The 19,879-nt window shown below is 36.4% G+C and overlaps 1 protein-coding gene across 1 annotated transcript; it reads right to left on the reverse strand.

The window, feature by feature from the left end:
- Positions 1–6,858: 6,858 nt before the first annotated feature.
- NOXY38 (tetratricopeptide repeat (TPR)-containing protein) lies at positions 6,859–19,300 on the reverse strand. Its single transcript, XM_089614751.1, has 29 exons — positions 19,134–19,300; positions 18,261–18,582; positions 17,766–17,827; positions 17,436–17,625; positions 17,156–17,293; positions 16,898–17,060; positions 16,619–16,812; positions 16,426–16,527; positions 16,008–16,143; positions 15,784–15,912; positions 15,033–15,327; positions 14,653–14,757; positions 14,417–14,535; positions 14,097–14,205; positions 13,942–14,022; positions 13,294–13,428; positions 13,035–13,205; positions 12,824–12,910; positions 12,109–12,237; positions 11,451–11,594; positions 11,286–11,354; positions 10,812–10,970; positions 10,617–10,673; positions 10,296–10,336; positions 10,077–10,196; positions 9,204–9,513; positions 8,688–8,795; positions 8,496–8,567; positions 6,859–7,645 (listed from the first exon to the last, which is right to left on the reverse strand). The coding sequence occupies exons 2-29, from the start codon at positions 18,565–18,567 to the stop codon at positions 7,217–7,219; spliced, it is 4,161 nt and encodes a 1,386-aa protein (XP_089470877.1). The 5' UTR covers positions 18,568–18,582; positions 19,134–19,300; the 3' UTR covers positions 6,859–7,216.
- Positions 19,301–19,879: the final 579 nt, after the last annotated feature.

Raw genomic sequence — 19,879 nt, forward strand, 5'->3', positions numbered from 1 at the left:
TTTGAATTTAGAGTGAAATCTTCTTCGAAAAGGAGATGGTACATCATATGCAAAAATGATATGTGCACGTGGAAGCTGAGGGGTATTGAGCAGTAGTCTGATATATGACAGATTACGTCTTACGAGAGTAAACACTCTTGTTCGTGTGTCGTAAAACAGAAAGCCATCGAGGAGCTCCATCATGGGTAATTGGAAATTCCCTCTAGATAAGTGTGATTTTGTAAGGAGAAGAGACATTGGAATGCTCAGTGTCCACTCTTGTTGAGCAGAGGCAAACCGCAGCAGCAACAACCACTTTAGCAACAACGTCCACCCCAGCCTCAGCAACAACGACCATCCCAGTCGTGGGCACCTCGTCCGACGGCTCCGTGGGCACCTCAGTTCACCAACGATGTTACTTCCCCATCTGTGGATCTGTACATGTTTGACAGTTACAGCAATCAGTGACAAATTTAGAACTTTAATCGAGCGGGGGCACCAAAAAAAAATTATAATGGGTTGATAAACAAAACTAGAAAAATGCAATAAAAAAGCTTCATTAAATAATAAAATATCAAAAACTACAATTGTATACGCCAACTTTTCATGTCTTGAAATCGTCGTATAATTGTCTCATTGTCAATCCTATCAAAAACATCTTTTTTCGATGTACACAATTAAATTATCACTCATCAGTTGATCTCCCATTCCATTGCGTAGCCGATTCTTAACAATATTTATGCTTGAAAATACTCTTTCGGCCGAAGCGGTAGCAACTGGAAGAACCAATGCCAGTGTGATGAGCAAATATATATTAGTGGATATACCTTATCTTTCTTTGTCTCGACCATCTTTTTTGCAAGATCCCTAAACCCATTAAGGTTAGCAAACTCCATATTAGAACGCATGTTAAAGATATAAGTTTCGAGTTGGTTATCGAGCTTTAAGCAATTTGCAATAGAAAAGACAACTTTATCAATATCACTATTATGATTCGCCAAAAACTTCAAAAGTTCAAGAAAATTACCTTGATTCTTTGAGTTTTCTGTTTCATCATCACCACAAAAAGCAAGACCTTGTCGTAGAAGAAATCGAACGCAATCAATTGTGGCAGTCAACCGTGATGCATAAGTGTTTTGCATTTGATTAGTTTGCCTGATGAAAGCATGTTAAATATGTTTCTTTTGTTTTCGTAGAGCTTCAAGCTTATTCCATGCCTGATTGTGAGCACTGTCATGGCCTCCTACATCTATATCCAATCTCTCCTTATTTTCCAGTTTCTGAAGCCTTCGCCAACAAAATAAACTCCACCTCCTTGATCCCCATTATTTTGGTTGAACAAATAACAACAAAGATAATAAGTTGCATTTTTGGCCACGCTATACTCCAACCAATTAGCATATTGGTGATATCCATCATGATTAAAGTGCATTTCTCTGTCACTAAATTTTGTAGCAGGAAACTTAACTAGCTTAAGCTGACAATGACCTTTCAACATAATTTGATATGGGTATTCTCTTTCCCGAATCGGTCTCGAGAGTGTTCGGATTAAATTATTCTTTGTTTGATTTTGTAATATCATAATTTTTTTCCTGTTTGAAACAGAGAGTCTAATCCTCTTTTTAAATATTTATCCATACCTATTTAACAAAAGAAAGAAAATCAATAAAATATTTTAACTAAATAATCAAAGAAGGAAGCAAAAGAAAAGAAAAGAAAACTAAAAAATCAAAGGACTTTGTAATTTATATACGGCAGTGATAATACCAAAATCTTCATCTAACATTCATGATATATAATATAAACAATACAATTAATAATAATAATAATAATAATAAAACAAACTACAAAAGATTTCTTAGTGGCCGACAAGCTACAATATGTAGCCAACAAATCAAATAAAGTGTGTTTATATATTTTGAATATAAAAATATGATATAAATTGCTTTCGAGTTTTTTTTCCAATGGCCATACCCATATAATGACGCACAATCTTCTTTAAAAAAAAAAAGCATATCCTTATCAACAAAGTACAAAGTACAAATCAGTAGAGATAATAAATAAAACATAAAGTTATCACCTTTTTGGAATTTGCGAATTCAAGTCTGTAAAAGAGAAAAAAAATCTCTTGGATAATGAAATTGGAGGAGTAGCCAGCGACACACGACAAAATAAAAATAACAAAAATATAAATATCATTAATGACTTAGGCTTTTTATATTGGGTGTGGGCCACAAAATAAACCTAATTTTATATTGATATGGATTCCAATTTATTCAATTTCAACTGATTCCGATTTCTGGCTAAATGTAAGTACAATTTTTTTTTTCTTTCCAAAATTCCAGTAGAGGCCGTTGCCCCCACTGGCCCCCACGTGAATCTGTTCCTGACAACATTTCCTTGTCTCGCAACCGCATGCCATGTCTGCCTCTTCCTCTAAAGGTTTATCATCATCGTCAGTCCCATGTATACTATCCTCTTTGTGAATACTTGATTCAGATGCCTCCAACCATATGTCCCCTCACTTTCCGTACTTTATGTCATTGTCTTGTCATTCATCTATTCCCATTATGACCGCCGATGACACCCTAATGTCATCAGATGGTCTTGGTTCTGTTGTCACATCTCATATTTTGCTTCCCGATGTCTATATATCCCTAGTCTTGCTTCAAATTATTTCTATCAATCAATTTTGTAATTCTGGTTTGTTAGTCACCTTTTCTTCGTCTACTTGTTGTGTTCAACACCGCGGTTTCAGATGTGATTGGGACAAACTGTAAGCAAAAAGGACTCTATGTTTTGGATGAACTCGAAGTATCGTATGTTGCTGCCTCTAGTGTGGATTTATCTTCCTTTCGTTTGAGTCATTTGTTGTTTGACTTTTTTTGTGGCATTCTCGTTTGTGTCATGTTCCAGTGTCTATTCTGCATTTTTTTGGTTTCTAGGGGAGCTTTAAGGCATTTGAACTCCCATGATATTTCTGATTATAGAGGTTGTAAACTTGCGAAATATTCAGCCTTATCATTTCAAAACATTGTTTTTTCATCTTTTGCTCCATATGATATTGTGCATTATGATGTATGGTTCTACTTGTTTGGTTCATATTTTTTCATCTTTCCGTGTGCTTGGTTCCACTAGTTTCGTGCTTCGGCCTCACGCCGAGCGCGATAACTTGTCTCCTAAGTCTGCTTTGTGTGTCTTTTTGGGATATGGTATTGGTGAAAAGGGATATCGTTGTTTTGATCCGGTCAGTCATAGATTGTATGTCTCTTGTTGATGAGTGTGTTTTATACGTACAGATCGTTCGTTCTCGGACCTGAATCGAAGCGAATCCTTAGGTGTTTTTGATATTATTTTTATTTTTTCTAAGTACTTGAAGGTATTTAATGAGTTAAAAGTGTTTTGAGGGTAATACAACAATTTCGGGATGATTTGAAGACTTTTCGGACAAGTTAAAGCGAAACAAGAAACACGACACGGTCTTCAGCAGCATTCTGAGATTTTAATTTGATGGATTTGAATGTTCCAATTCCAGAATTGGATAGATCTTTCTCCTAGCTTACCAACTCATATTTATTTTATGAAATTGGACATCAGAGCAAGAAGTTATGGCACATACAAAATCACCGCGCAGCTGTTCAGTTTCTCGGCGGCTCAACAACGCTGTTTTTATTAACTACCCAATTTTAAGCGTTTTTTGAGGCCCATATTGCTCCGAAAATCAACAGCGAAGCCTATATATACTACTCATGTAACCTCAAAACACATCATTCATTCATCTTTCCCTTTCTTTTAGTTTCCCATATAATATTTGGTAGTTTTTTAGAGCTTTTGAAGAGATAAAAAATGTTCTTCACTGGAATCGATGCCTCCGACGAGTCTCTTGAACTCAAGTTTATCTTCTTCCTTCTTCTTTTCTTTTTATTATTAGTTGTTGAATTATTGTTGAACATCAAGTTTATTTAATATGAATTCTCTTTTGCTTTCAATCTTTGTTTTGTTGCATTTAATTATTCTGTTGTGTTTAGCGTTGATTATGAACATCATTAGAGGCCATGTTTCTGATAGGGTTGCAATGTAGTCGGGGTTGATAATGGAAGGGGATTTCGTTAGGGTTAGAATATACTTTAATTTTTTCAATATTATATCTGCTTGATTGAGATTGTTCTTAATGCTTTCTTTTGCATGATCTATTAGAATTGCCTGTTAGGAGTGTTTAGCTACTCAAAAGAGAGAGAAAAAAAACTCGTGCTTTTATTCTCTCCATAATTGATTCTAGGTTAGTGGAAAACTTAGGCAGTTCATATAATCGTTAGAATTCTTGTGTTTATCGCATGTGATTGCTTTAATAGGTATAGACACCGAAAGGATAACAATCCAACAATTACATAGGTTTGTTAGATCACTCGAGAGAGGCTTGTGAACATTGTTGATAGAGTGAGATTAGCTTGCATAGAAGTAGTTCTTGTTGTTCGTACTCGAAACCCACAATCCTGTGTTTTCCGACGAAATCGTGACCCCTAATTTCTTGTATTTGAAAACTCGTGTTTATTTACCGTTTTTAGTTTATTCGATTTAGTAATCTCTTAATCACAACCTCTTACTTCACTTTAAATCAATTCTCTATAAGTTAGATAAAAATCGCTAAAATTGCTAGTCTCTGAGGGTTCGATATCCGTTTTTTATACGATATTACTTTTGTGATACGTACGCTTGCATGTGTAATTATTTCGCAACATTCTTCATGTTGTGTTTTTAGAGCATATTCTTTTCTATTTTGTCCCCGCTAGTTCTCATCACTTGACTCAGGGCGACCTTATTCGTATTGACCCTTTTGATATTAACACAAAGAGACTATACCCACTGATACTTTGGTTCTCGAGACATACGCCTCCGACCTCTCCTATTATAACAGCTCAGTCATCGCTCGAGATTGCGGATTATCCTCCTCTGCGTCCGTCCACTCGTCCTCGTAAGTCCACTAAAGTTTCCGACTTTGCCTATTCTTCACTCTACCCCTTTTGTTTCCTTTCGCGTGTCTCATCACTCAAGGTCTAAGCCTTTGTCCTATAGAGAAGTTGTTGTTGACCCTCTTTGGTAGATTGCAATGGTTGAAGAACTTACTACTCTACTTCAAAATCATATTTGGGACTTCGTACCGTTGCTGTCGGGGAAGTGAGCTATTCGCTCACGTTGGGTCTATAAGATCAAGACCAAATTTGATTGGTCCGTGGAGCGGTACAAGGCTTGTATTGTCGCAAAAGGCTATTTACAGGAGTATGGCTTGTATTATGAAGAGACTTTTACGCCGGTTGCGAAAATGACAACGATCTGCGCTCTGATCGTTGTGGCTTCCGTTCATCGGTGGAAGATATCTCAGATGGATGTGAATAATGCATTCTTGTATTGTGATCTCCATCAGGATGTCTATATGACACCCCATCCGAGTGTTGCGCACCAGTCCGGTCATGTGTGCAAGCTGTGCAAGGCTCTCTATGGTCTCAAACAAGCTCCCCGAGCCTGATTTGAGAAGTTCTCCGCCGTGATTACCTCTATTGGCTTTCTCGCTAATCAGCATGACACCGCCTTGTTTGTCAAGCATACAAAGACATATCATATCCTTCTGTCCTTGTATGTTGATGACATGATTATTACCGACTATGATTATGATACGATTGAATCGTTGAAGTCTGACTTGGCTCGGTGCTTTGCTATGAAAGATCTGGGTTTGTAGCGTTACTTTTAGGTATCGAGGTGACTTTCTCCCTGAAAGGCTATCTTCTATCTCAGTCAAAGTATATATCAGTCTATTTTAGCGCGCTCGCCACACTGACAACATGACTGTTAATACTCCACTTGAAATCAATGCTCGCTACTCTCCATCTGACGGGTCTCCTCTGGCCGATCCTAGTCTATACCGCATGGCAATAGGGAGCTTGGTTTATCTCACGGTTACTCGTCCGGATATTGCGCATGTTGTCAATCAGTTTGTCCACTGCTCCTACCACGGTTCATTGGGATGCCATTCTTCGCATTCTCAGGTATCTTCGTGGTACTCAATTTCATAGTCTCCTATTTCTTTCCTCGTCTTTGTTAGAGCTGCATACCTACTCTGACACCGATTGGATTATGATCCTACGGATCGCAAGTCCACCACTGGATTCTGCGTTTTCCTTGAAGATTCACTCATCTCTTGGAAGAACAAGAAACATGATGTCATTTCTCGCTCTTCCACTAAAGATGAGTATCTCGCTATGGCCACGACTACATGTGAGATTGTTTGGTTACGCTGGTTACTTGCTGGTCTGGGTGTCACTCTTCATTATCCTACGTCGTTATATTGTGATAATCAGAGTGCCATCCAGATTGCTCGTAACTTGATCTTTCATGACCGAACCAAGCATATTGAGATTGATTGTCATTTTACTTGCCATCATTTACAGCTTGGTACGATCACATAGCCCTATGATCTTTCATCGCTTCAAATTACTGATTTGTTCACAAAAGCTCATTCCATTTCACACTTCCGTTTCTTAGTTGACAAACTCTCAATGGTCATTGCTGAAGCATCGTGAGTTTGAGGAAAGATATTAGCATATAACATATTTGTCATTCTATTTATGTAAGATTATTTTAGTTTTTACTTATTTGGTTATATTAGAGTTATATACCTAGATTATTATATTTTTCTCTATTACGCATTATTATTCGGACTCTTCCTTTTCCACCTAAATCCCTAAATCATCCAAAAGAATGAAGACAACTCTTTAAACAAAAAAACAAAAAAAAAACCTCATGGACATAATTTTTTGCATTAGTTTCTCAGAGAACTTACTTGCAAATAATTGAAATACAAATACCAAGCAACCAAAAAAAAAAAAAAAAATTCAAAATTTGGATTGTTAAATTTCCAATAATTATCCAAGCACCAATACAGGAGACATGTGCCTAAACGTTCTAATGAGAAATAAAAATCACAGAAATAAACCCTTTAAAAAAAGGGTATCAAATAAGCCATTTCATTTTAAGCAACATTGAAAAAAAAAATAAAGAGCTCACCCTTGCATAGATAAAACAAAACAAAAATTAAATTATTTAAATATGGCAAGGGAAGTCATTTTCAACATCACGGGCTTGCTGCGAAATCCCAATTGATCGTTCGTCTTCGAGCCCGTCAAAAAACTTGCAGCTTTTTTTAATAGAAGACAGAAGGGAACGAAAAAAAACACAAAACCTCTCACTCTGCTGATTTGGGTTTGGACTTGTGTTTCTTGGCATCCAAGGAACCCAAGCCTTTTCCCAGCCCGGCCGGCGCAGAGGCTTGACCTTCTTCGACTTGGTCGGTCTTGGCATCACCGTTTGAGGTCTGTTGTAGTTGTTGTAGTTGGGTTTCGGAGTTGATGATGTTGATGAGCTGAGTGAGTGGAGGCAATGCTTGGACGGGGACTCCGTGGGGTCGGATCGAAAGCCCTCTCGCCGCCGCTTTTTTTCTCACTTCCGCCGCTGCCCGAGCCGCCCTTTCGTCCACGCCTCGACCCACTCGCGGCAGAGCAGCCTCTCCGCCGCCGCCGCTCATCAGAGCAGCGTTCAGCGATTTGTTGCTTCCCGATCCCGCTCCTCCCGCCACCGCAGCTGCTTGGAACGCTTGCATCAAGTCCGGGTGTGCCTATTCGTGAAAAAAAATAAAAAAAACAAATCGATTCTCGGGTTTATATTTTATATGAATAGAGAAACAATCAAACCAAGCCATCTTTCTGGGTCTTTGTAGCAAGTGACCATGTAATTGTGGATGTGCTCTGTTTTACAAGGTGGAAGTTATCTCCAATACCTTCTTTATACTTCTTTTTAGTTTTTACTTTCATTTAGAATAAGGAGAAAATTGGCTGAAAATATAAAAATAGGGTATTTTTGGATGTTTTGAAATGGGAGATATTCCAGGAATTACTATCTTTAAATAAGCCATCTGTGGAATTTTCCTGTTTACGAGTCTGTGCCTATTCATGAAAAAAAAAAAAAAAAATCAATTCTCGGGTATATTATATGATTAAACAAACGATCAAACCAAGCTACATTTTCCTACTTTCATTTAGAACAAGGACAAAATTGGATGAAAATAATATGAAAAATAACCAAAGAATTTATGGAAGTTTTGAAAATGAGAGATATTCTAGGAGTTACTATTTTTAAATAGGTTATCTGTGGGGTATCCCCGTTTTGTAATTTGGCCTGGCTCTTTGTTCCCGACAAAGTGCGGTGTTAGTGTATCTTTGTGTATTGGCTTTTGCCAGGCTCGTTTCATTTGTTGGCTAGCTCTTTCTACTTAAAATTGAAAATGAACATTAGATTACGAAGTAGTTCCTAATCAAGAGTCTTAACATATACATATTAAAGAGTGTGGATTAAAATCTCGTTCTCAATTACGGAGGGCAACTAGGAAGCAAAAACGAGTAGAGAATGGTTTTTGCATCGATTTTTTCGAGCATAAAATAGAAGAACAAAGTATTAGTCGTGTTTACCTTTAAAATATCGATAGCTTTCTGAGTAGAGGTGGCAGTTAGAGCTTGACCCTTTTGCTTTTGTGCATTGAACTGCGACAACAAAGAAAATGCTTAAGATTCTGAGAGGCCCAACAAAACCAACTCTTTTTTTTTTTTTTTTTTTTATTCATGTTTTAATTATCAATCATTTTGAAACAACATCTGATTCACCTGTAGCTCACGCATCTTAAATGTTTTCATCCAGTTTTCGGAATCCCGTGTCCTTGAATCCTCTTCACCAAGTTGCTTTACAAGGATATCGTACGTTTTCTTCTCGTGCTGTGCAAACAAAATAATTTTAGGCTTTTTCTAGAATAACGAATGACATCGCAAAAGTATTAAAGGAGAAATCATTTTGCTAAATTTAAAAAGAGAATATTCGGTCCATATGCTCTCGCCAAATATGAAAAAACACAAATTCAACGAATCAGCAGTTTTATTTTACGTTTTTTAACCTAAGCATACGCTCTTACAGTACAAATACGACAGAAACGAGAAGTTTGAATAATAAAAAATTAGAATTGCATAGGGACATGTCAGTTTCTATTCGACATGTTGCAGGTGCAAATTATTCTTGTTTATGAAGTAGGTCTAATATTGTTTTGTTAATAATAAAACCCATGAAATCCTATATTCTATTTGAGATCCAACACGACACACATTTTATATATATATATATGAACATACCTGGTGTGAAAGCTTGAAAGCACCCATGCAATTGAAAGCGATTGCAAGGGCGTGATAGCACACTGCGGTTTGAATATGTTCCTCGCCCAAGAGCCTCTCATTCTTCTTCAAAGCTTCTTGCAAATAACGAAGCGCGGTGTTCATTTTCCCGATATCCTGATACATCATTGCCACGTTTATAAAAGTCGCGGCAACGTCGGGATGATCGGGCCCGGACGACAAGCTTAGCAGGAGCAATGCCCGAGACATGTGCCTTAGTGCGAGTTCGGTCTGATTTAGGCCGTGGTAGAAAAGAGCCATATTTCCGTAACTGCGTTACATACAGAAGATTATTTATATTAAAGCAACAAACATAACTACAGAAAAAGAGAAACTAGAACTCGGCGATTCCAAGATTCAAAAGAGGTGAACAATTTCTAAAGCAATGTTGCCGATATAACTATTTTGGTAAGACTGAGCACAACTCTTGGACATCTATTATTTTCAGCAAAAAAGAATCTCACTCTTGGACATAATATTATTATCCATTTCCATGTACAAATTGAATAGCACGAGGATGGGTACTTTCGGAATTGGAGAAAAAGCCATACCTTGGCTTGATTTTACCTACGTTGATTTTAGACAATATACACTAACTATTCACATTAGTTTCTCGAGAAATTAATTGCATACAATTAAAATACAATATTACACAGCTGAAAAAGAAAATTTCAAATATAATTGTAGAAAACTAGAACTCGGTCTTTCCAAGATTCAAAAGAAATAAACAATCTTAAAGCAAGGAAACTACTGTTGCTGATGAAATGCCAATAAACTACTACCAATAATAGACATAAGCTGCTGAGAAAGAGAATAGAGAAGTTTAAGCATTACCTGTGAGCAGTGTCGGGATGGTCAAGGCCTAGGCACCGTTCATTGATGATGAGTTCTTTATGCTGTTGGATTATTGCTCCGGCCATATCTCCAGCGTGATATAAAACCATAGCAAGATACCTGAAACAAAAAAAAACAAAAAAAAAATGAATCACAAAAAAGGGTAAAATATAATTATAAAAAAAATGAGTTGGAAGTGAATAAGGTTGTTGTATCTACCGGCAGCAGTTTGCAACCTCGCGATGCATTGGACCAGTGACCTGAACCCAACGACACAACAATTATACCAATTAAGTAGACATTCATATACTAAAAAAAATTACAGTATGGCATATGTATCTATGTTATTACGTTAACAAATAAACATCTACAGTAGCCATTGCCAAGCTTATTTTCTCAATTTATATAATGTTTCTCATAAAAAGGAAAAAAAAAATAACAAACAAAATTACAAAGACTTGCTATTTCCTAAGTCGGCTATTTGGATGATTTCGACATTATTTTGAAGTCCAAATGACCAAACAGCAATAAAATATCTACCTGCTGAAGAATCGAAAATGCCTCGGTGAATAAGGTGTAAGCTTCACTAAGCATTCCCTGAAGAAGAAAAAGAAAAAAATGTTGGGCGTGACTTTCCGTAAATTAACATTGCATGGGCTATATTATTTTATTCACCATAAAGAGCAAGATTTTGAGTACGTAATGATTCACAAAACACGAACCGAATGTACACACCTCAGCCAATTGGAGCTTCCCAGTTTCAATGAGATCCTTAGCTTCTGTACACACCGGAACCGAGTGCTTAAGCACAGGCTGAAGATTCATGACATCCGCAGCCTGAAACGGCGTTGCAGCATTGAGGTCATATCTTCGTGCTGCAATGGTAACTCCAACCTGCAAACAGAATATTCATAATATAAAATAAAAATTAAAAAGAAAAAAAAACCAAAACTAGAATTTAAATAACAAATTATGCTTGTAACAAGCTGATAGAACAATCCATATATGGCTCAACAGCAGAGTCATCTACTGTGCGAGATCATTAGATAATTATTTCATGATAAATAAAAGGCATTAATTGAGTGTAAAATAGTTTGATAACAATACTGTTATTAGAAAGAAAGAAAAAATAGTAAGACGACATTTGACATCCCATCCATCGGAGCAGAAATTAATTGAGTGTCAAAAGAGCAGCGGCTTCGTACTTACCTTCAAGCAGAAATTACGGATCACAGAAACCTTCTTTATCCGAGCTCTAGCGTCCTCTGGTATCTCAAACTGCAAGAGAGTTAAATAAACATTTTTTTTAATTGACCTTGAATGAAATTTTCATATGGTTGAACGCATCATATTACAACTCAAGGCAACGCATACCTGATATTTAAACTTCGCAAACTGTTGAATATCTGACCACAAGGTTTCAGAATTAACGCTTGAATATAAAGCTGGATTTTTTCTCGATGCTCCGCTTCTTATCCTTTGTCCCTTGGAAAACTTTCCAGCATGAGATGTTTGGTCCTGTAGATAACAGAAAATGAGCAACAAAGTCCAGCTTAAGGTATCAACCATTACTACTAAAAAAAAAGCCTAAAACATTTTTTGTTGGGAAATAAAAGAACTACTTCATAGATTGATATTCAGAAGACTTAAAAAAAAAAAAATTGTAGTACGAAATAAACAGAAATAACATATTCTACTGATGACATTGGAACTACAATAGTAAAAGACATAATCAGATAACTGTGAGCAAATCCATTACTATTAATGCGAAATTATTTTTTTTTCTGGGAAACAATGAAGTAATCATTGGGTGTTCAATATGGGCATATTGTGAGCTGTAGAGAGAAAACTTTTATTAGAGCACTTGCAATAATGAGTTATTAATTAAAAGGCTATAATAATTAGTAACATTTTAGTTTATTAAATCATTAATAAATAAGATTAGAGTGGATGAAGGTATGCAAATCCATATTTGAGTAATTTCATCCTATTTTTATTAATAAATTCGGGAAACTATGATCGCTGAGCATACTTTTTTTGGAGTTTTAGATTGTGAGTTACTTCCGGCACCTCTTGCTCCTTGACAATTTCCGAAAAGACAATTGAAGAAGTGAGAAATTGCTGGCCCAAGATCATGATCTTCTGTTTCTCTTAAAACATCCTGCACGCAAATGAAAAAAAAAATGTTTAAAGCTGAACAAATTCACAACATATTTTAATAATTGTTTTGAGCACCAAGTACGTGGTCAAACATTGGCTACAGTTCACATTGGCTACAGTTCACTGACTTCCATGATAATAGACACATGCCTGAACACCGTATAAGTACTCGAAACAAAAAAATTATGAGGTACAAGATCAGGAAATTCAATTCTTAAATATCGAGGTCACACAGTTTTTGTCCAACTTCAAATTTCAAAAGATTTTAGTGTTTGGCTAATATTAATTCCGTGGGCATACATTTCACCACGATGGATACTTTTAACATTATTTCCAAAGTTTGTAACAGAAATGTTCGGCTAATATTTAAGCAGAACTTCACACTTCATTCTATGTTCCTCGCTGTCAATACTTGGCAAAGATACCCAAAGATGCCAATTTGAAATCATGTTACTAATTGACTAAAATAACTAAGAATCGAATAGAGAGCCCTAGTTAGTTAGGTAGCAATGATGAGAAATCTAAGAGAATCAACGGAACCCAAAACAAAAAACAAAAAATCATAATAAATAAATGAATAAATTCACCTTAAAAATATGTTTGGCAGATCTAACCACAATTTCATTAGAACAGATATCCCACAAGTGAGGTAAATGTCTGGTCCCTTCAGTCACCTGTCATAAACATCGAATTAAACCCCCATCATAACACTTATATACCACTGTTTCTCTTAAGGAAATAATGTCTAGAAATCTTTAGAAAAAAAAAAAGGGGGGGATTAGGAAGAAGAATGCATACTTTTCCAATGTACCGAACATTAATTCCGTGGGCATGAAGGGCTTCGGTCAGTGTTTGGCCATCCATGGGAGACACTTCGAGTGTGCAGAGATCTTGTACAAACTTTGGAAGCACGACTTCTACTAGGTACGAACTAACTTCTCTCACTTCTTCTTCATCGGCTTTTATTTCCTGAAATATCCGAAAAAGAAAAGAAAAATGGTTAAGATTATTTCAACTTGATTGGGACGAAATATAGAAATTAATATCCATGACTAACCTTTGGATTTCCAGCCAACTTAAAGTCGGTGAAGACATTTGGGTTGAAAAAGATTTCACCCTCTGATTCGCATGTTTTAATGGTGGCAGAAGCACACTCTTGAACATCCTTGCGATTTTCTTCTTTGGTCTTATCCTATAAGATCAATAACATTGCAACATATAAAATATGCCTTAATTATTACTTGGGGCATGAAAATACTGTTTAGCGTATTTACAAAATCAAATCTAAATTCTGGTCCACCGATTTCGATTTTTTTTTTTTTTTGGCTCCATTGTTTAACCATCTTCAAATAAATAAGAAAAAGAAAAACACCCGCATAATTATTTATCTTGTACTTATACATTACTGTTCCATGAGATATCTGTCATGCATTTTAAAATTATCTCGGTGTTGGACAATTGAGGTTGGGTAAAAGATGGGCAAGACAAAAGTTAAGTTGAAAACGAATAATATTTTTTTAAGTACCACCGAGTAATCAACATAACATAGGTGGAGGAATAACAAAACAAAACCTGGCAGAGAGAAGCAACAATTGTGCGTTGTTAAAATATAGTAATTTTATCCTGAAAAGGTCATTAACTGTAACGAAGCAATAATAAACCAACCAAAACACTGAAATTATAGGTAACTCGACTTAAACCTCACCTGTTTGTCATCACAGGCTCCATGGCCATTTTCTTCACAGTGAGACGCACATTTTGATTCTGCTAAAACGTTTTTCTTCATCTGCGGAGAAATGTGAATCAGAATGTAAACAAGAAAAATATTTGTAACCGAACAAAGATTATTAAATCATATACCTGGCAATAGGCTGTGATTAGCTCAGGTCTCAAAATACAGAATCTGGAGCCGGGTCCAGTGTAGTTTGCATCGCGAGGTGTTACTCTCATCAAGTCGAGAAGATAATGCCTGTATAAAAAAATGTATAAGTATTTGAAGTCAAAATTAACTATTCATTTGATCATAATAACCCTCATCGTTGGCCAGACCAAAAAAAAAATCTACAGGGGGACAGAAACAAAATAGATGCTGAAGAAGGGAGTTATAGCCCGAGGCAAATATGGATAGGTGTGGTTAGTTTGAGAAGAAATACTGTTATAAGATTCACAGAATAAAATACCTCTCATCACTACCAATAATACCCTTGCATTCCACCGGTGCAGCTAATCTGAAAACATTTTCGGATCCATCAACAACCATGTGCTCCTTCAGATGAAGTCGTTTTGCAGCCTCTACCACCTGAAAAAATAAGTAAAGCAAATAAGAATACTTAATATTTAGGCTGAAAGTTCATGAAATAAAAAATGCATGTAAATCTTGATAGAATGAAGAAGTATGAACGATGTTCAACTTCACCTTGGAATGAAACTCTTCACTCCATGATATTTTCTTGCCATTGTCAACAGAACCATACAAAAGAGCCTTTGATTTATCCCCTTGAAGAATACCTGGCAAAACACTCTGCAGCAGGAACGCAAGCCAAAAACTTAAATGTTCGAGATAAAAGAGCAATTGGATCCCAAAAAGACCAATAAAATGAATGCAACAAAATTATGCCGACAATCAAAAGAAAAATGTTTAAAAACAGCAGAAGATGGGACCGAGAATACAACTTTTGTGTACAAATAATTTGAGATTTTCTTTCTATATAGAACATGGCACCCTCATCATATGTCAGGGCCAAATAAAATGAGACAAAAGAAAAATTAAATTAAAAAGTTAAGCTTTTGGTTTACCTGGGCGACAACTCTATGACCCCTGTAATCAACTATTGCCATAGCAAGATTATAGATTCCTGGGACATCAGCTTCCTGGTATGCTTTGGTGCCCTTCAAATCATTATTTGCAGAAGCGTACGTGGCTTGCTCAGTCTCAGCGGACTCTTCTTCGGACTCTGGAGCCAATCCATCACACTTTGGCCCGTTGGAGAGTTCCGTTTTGGACGCCGATTTTTCTGACACACCTTTGTTGGTAGCTTGTTCAAGATCCGCATCAATTGCGAAACTGAAGAATATATTATTATGAACATACCTGAAGCAAGAGAAATCAAATGCAAACACAGTTAATCCTGTTGAGATGGCACAATCTTTGAAGGATTTATATATGACGAGTGTTAGAATTTATGAACACAACCAAATTAGAATGAAAAACATAAAAGCATAGGATGCCATATATCTTTACAATTATAAAAACACCAACAAACAAAAAAATAAGTTATATTCTGAGGAACAATTTACTTGTGTGAAAAAAAATGCAATTACTAGTTTAATAAACATATTCTGTAAAAATTGATAGAAACTGACAAATAAAAGATCTACACAAGGAAAAAAATACAATTTAATTATTTGAATTTTGAAACCCCACGAGCCCCAGAATCAGGTTCCATGAGATAACAATGACTATTCAAGTCTGCTATTTAAACCTAGGCAGGAATAAAATGCAATTCGACAGGGAAAAAAAATGCTTGTATATTGTGATCACACTAACATGTGAAAGCACTCCGGATCAGTTGGATTTATCGGAGGTATGCATTTGTTGATTACACCAATAGCTCCATTTATCGCAGCATCAACAAAGTCCGAAGTTACTTTGTATAGTGCCCTGTCCCGCAAGATTCTATCGAAATAATAAACAGAGGAAATCTTAGATTGAGACGAGTCGATCATAAACCAAAAAAAGTACATAAATCACTAACGCTTATATTTACAAACCTTTCTTGAGGAGAGCTATGAGGAAATTCCCGGCATGATTGCAACTCTTCATTCCAATCACGCTGCATGCCAATCAGCTCACTACCATATGAAAGTACGAGAGCGTCCTCGGCTCTAGTTGCATCACGTTTGTGATCTAACAATAGCATTTCAAGGGATATTACTTACTTACATACTACTGCATAGAGTAATCCTGGTCTCAATTTTATATTTGAAAAAATAAAATTGCTCTTTTGATAGAGGAATCAGTTTAAGCCTGAGGACATGTTGTTCCACGATATATATAGCACCAATTGCGATGCGAAAGGATCGAGATTTCCATTTGCATAGAAGCATTCTGATTTTACACGATCCGATCTCAGAAGCTAAATAAAATTCTAAATGGAAGAAGATAGAGATAAGTTATAATTATACTTACCAGGAATAGGATATGATCCAAGCCATAAATTGGGTGGCAACATGGATTGGACACTCTCAAAGGGATGTGCAATAGATTTCCGCTCCATAATTTCACGAAAAGCTTCAGACACGAGAAAACAAAGGAAATAACCAATTAGCATATTTGTTCATATTCTATTGAAATCCAATGCGGTGCAACAAAGTTAAATTACCCTTTTTGAACTTAGGGCTGATCTTTTGCAAGAGTCCAATAAGCGTTGTCGCTTCATAATTAGCTTTACTTGGCCGGGGGTCAAGGCTGTTCCCAGTACTTGAATTGACATAGAACATTTTCGTGGTCCCAGTAATGCAATGTTTATTCCCCTCCAAAGTCACCACATCTAAATACAATAGATCCCCAACAAGCCTGCAAACACAAAAAAGAATATATTGTTTATATCCATATGCATAAAAGAATTGACATCCAAAAAAACATTCAAATTAGTTTGCACCTTCGATAGCTAGGAGGTGGGTTGAATGTCGAAAACACTATACTTTCCACACACTTTACGTCTTTCACTCCATTAAATACCAAACTGCTCAACGAGCCAGGAACGTCGTCCATAAAACCTAGACCATCAAGCTCCGGAACCTCCACATTCGGGGTGTTTGAACCTGTCATTTCAGAACAGAAACAACAAGAAAATAAATCCTCGCTTCTCCATATCAAAAGACGAGATCGTCCATTAAGGAACAAGGTTTGACTTCACCTCCTGAACTTATTTTATTCTGCGCCGTCTCTGATTGCAATGCCAGCGATGTTGAAAGGGAGGCATGAATCGAGGAGAGCGTAAGTAAATCCCGGGTACGATAAACATGAGCCCTCGAAGATCTATCATCATATAGAGCTGTCAAAAGAAGAAACCCGTTAAGAGCTGTAAAGATATTTACACTTTACAGGATATATATATACATATATATAGAGAGATATATATATATATATATATATATATATATATAGAGAGAGAGAGAGAGAGTATCAGAACATACCAGGAACCATCTCTAAGGTGCATCCACCAGTGGTGATATCAGCTACCTCGGATATTTCATTAAAATCTTCAAGCAGATGACAAGACCCGTCTTTTGTGTGGAGCAACAAGTCATAGCAAGTGAAAAAACACGACTCCGGTGCATCAAGAAGAAACTGTCTAATATCCATAACTGAATCCCCTGGGTTCAGCTTAGAGAAATAAGAAAAATAACGAATAAATAAATATATCAGTAGCTTCCAATTTGTCTAAACAGCAATATATATACAAAATAACTGACAAATTCAGATTAGGTAATTATATGGTTAGAAAATATCAGGAAAACACTAACCTGAAGCTCAAGCTTTTCCCCACTTTGTGTTTTCACGGAAACACCAAAAAGATGAAGCTCACCTGGAAAATAAATAATGGGTTGTAAAATGATTTACACACTACAAACCTCACTTCTACTCAGAAATCCAACAAGCGATAAGTATCCCATCACAGAACGAAAACCACTAAAATTACTCGTTTCTTACACTTACACTTATTTGCATTCCCGGTAACGGTATATTTTTTATATTTATAGCGCTATATATAGATATTTGTGCCACGTCAGAGGAAAATTAATTATTAAAAAAAATCTCATACACAATGTGTAAAGCTGGATCTTTTTAAGTGAGGAAAGTCAATGTTAATAGCAGCCAATTAAAAAAAAAACAAAAAATCATAACTTGCCACACTTGAATACGCTGAAATTTTAATCCCCAATACTCCTTAGATATTTAAAAATCTAATATACAATAATGCGTTAAGAAAATGACACTTAGTCGGTCGAAATACTAACCTTGCTTTGATTGAGCATCGGAATTGTCAGCTTCTGAGCCTTGCGTCTCACCAGGCTTGGTATCATTTTGCGGCTCAACCGTCACTGGGACGCCATTAGCCTCATTCGCCAACTCTATCGAGCCCGAATCGCCTTTACTAGGAACATCATTCGGAACAGACTCGGACGGAACAACCGACTCCACAGGCTTTGAGACCGTGGCGGGGTCCACGGGCTTCGAGACTGTGGCAGGGTCCACAGGCTTCGAGGCCGCGGCGGTGTTATTCGACCCCTTCCGGTTCTTCCCTCTCCCCGACTTTCCAGCCATATCGCCTCCTTTATTCTGCAAATGAGCGGTCAAATTAGAACGTGTATGCGTGTGTGTGTGTATGTATATATATACATATATATATACACAATTTCATATCCGATTGATGAGTATTGCAAAAAAATACTCAACTTAACTCAAACCTAGAGCCACTCTCAAAGATTCAAAATGAAATATAAAATAAAACGGATAGCAAGGAAAGAAAAAGAAAAAAAAAACTATTAAATGTTTTATCAAATCACATTCAATAAAAATCATGATAAGAAATGAGCAAGTAAACATCTAACAATAAGTACATATATAAAAAAAAAAAAAAAAAATTGCAGCTCTAAAACCCTTCCTATGGAAGCCAAGAACTCTTACTGTATCACAAAGGTCAAACATAATAATTAGTCATTTCCTCACAGAATCGGACACAGAGACGAGCATAATCGATAACCGTTGGTTTTTTTCTCCTCTTTCGCGCGAAATTATTATTCGCACCGTTTTTTTCCTCGGGAAACAAACAGCGATACAGTGTACAACAAAGAGAAAACGGAACAGATATTGAGTTTTCAGAAGAGTACCGATGATAAAGCGAGCGCGAATAGAGCTCCGAAGCGTCGACGATGAAATACAGGGGTTTTAGATAGAGAAAGTCGCGGGTTTTAGGCTGTGAGAGGGAAAAGAAATGAAGTGGCTGAGAGGCGGCGAGAGAGAGACAGAGAGAGAGAGAGAGAGAGAGAGTCAGACGAGTCACATAAGCAAAACAACCCAACCATCCATTATTGGGCTTTTTTTAGGGCCTTTTTATTGTTACACACTCGAGTCTAGTCTACTACTACACTACACACCCTCAAATCTTCATCGGTGAAATATTTGAAATATTTTATCATTATTTATAATTATTATTACCCCTTCAAAGCTCTAACATAGTTTGCATAGATAGGCACTTCTGTTTTTTTTTTTTTTTTTTTTTTTTTTTGAGAGAAGGAAATGGGCAAAATACTCAAATACACTGATAAAACCACTTGAAACAAGGTTCAACAACAATGGTCGAGATCTGATAAGTTCGGACACTAAATTTGATAATAATGTAGACCGTACACACTTCCGTAAATAGGAAGAACAAGAGGTGCACTAATATTTGAGCGTAATCCGAGCTCTTTCAAAAAAATATCTATAGTGGAGGGTGAAAAGGTTTAACCAACCTCGATCATGCGTAAATGTGTAGAATTGCCATTTTTTTCATTCACATTAGTTTTTTATGAACTTCCAAAAACAATACTTTAATATGAGCAACTATTGTAATTGTCCAATTGATCCCACTTCA

The sequence above is a fragment of the Urtica dioica genome, chromosome 5 (genome assembly GCF_054948205.1).
Source record: "Urtica dioica subsp. dioica isolate 48M chromosome 5, U.dioica_male_clone48M_v1_H2, whole genome shotgun sequence".
Classification (NCBI taxonomy): domain Eukaryota; kingdom Viridiplantae; phylum Streptophyta; class Magnoliopsida; order Rosales; family Urticaceae; genus Urtica; species Urtica dioica.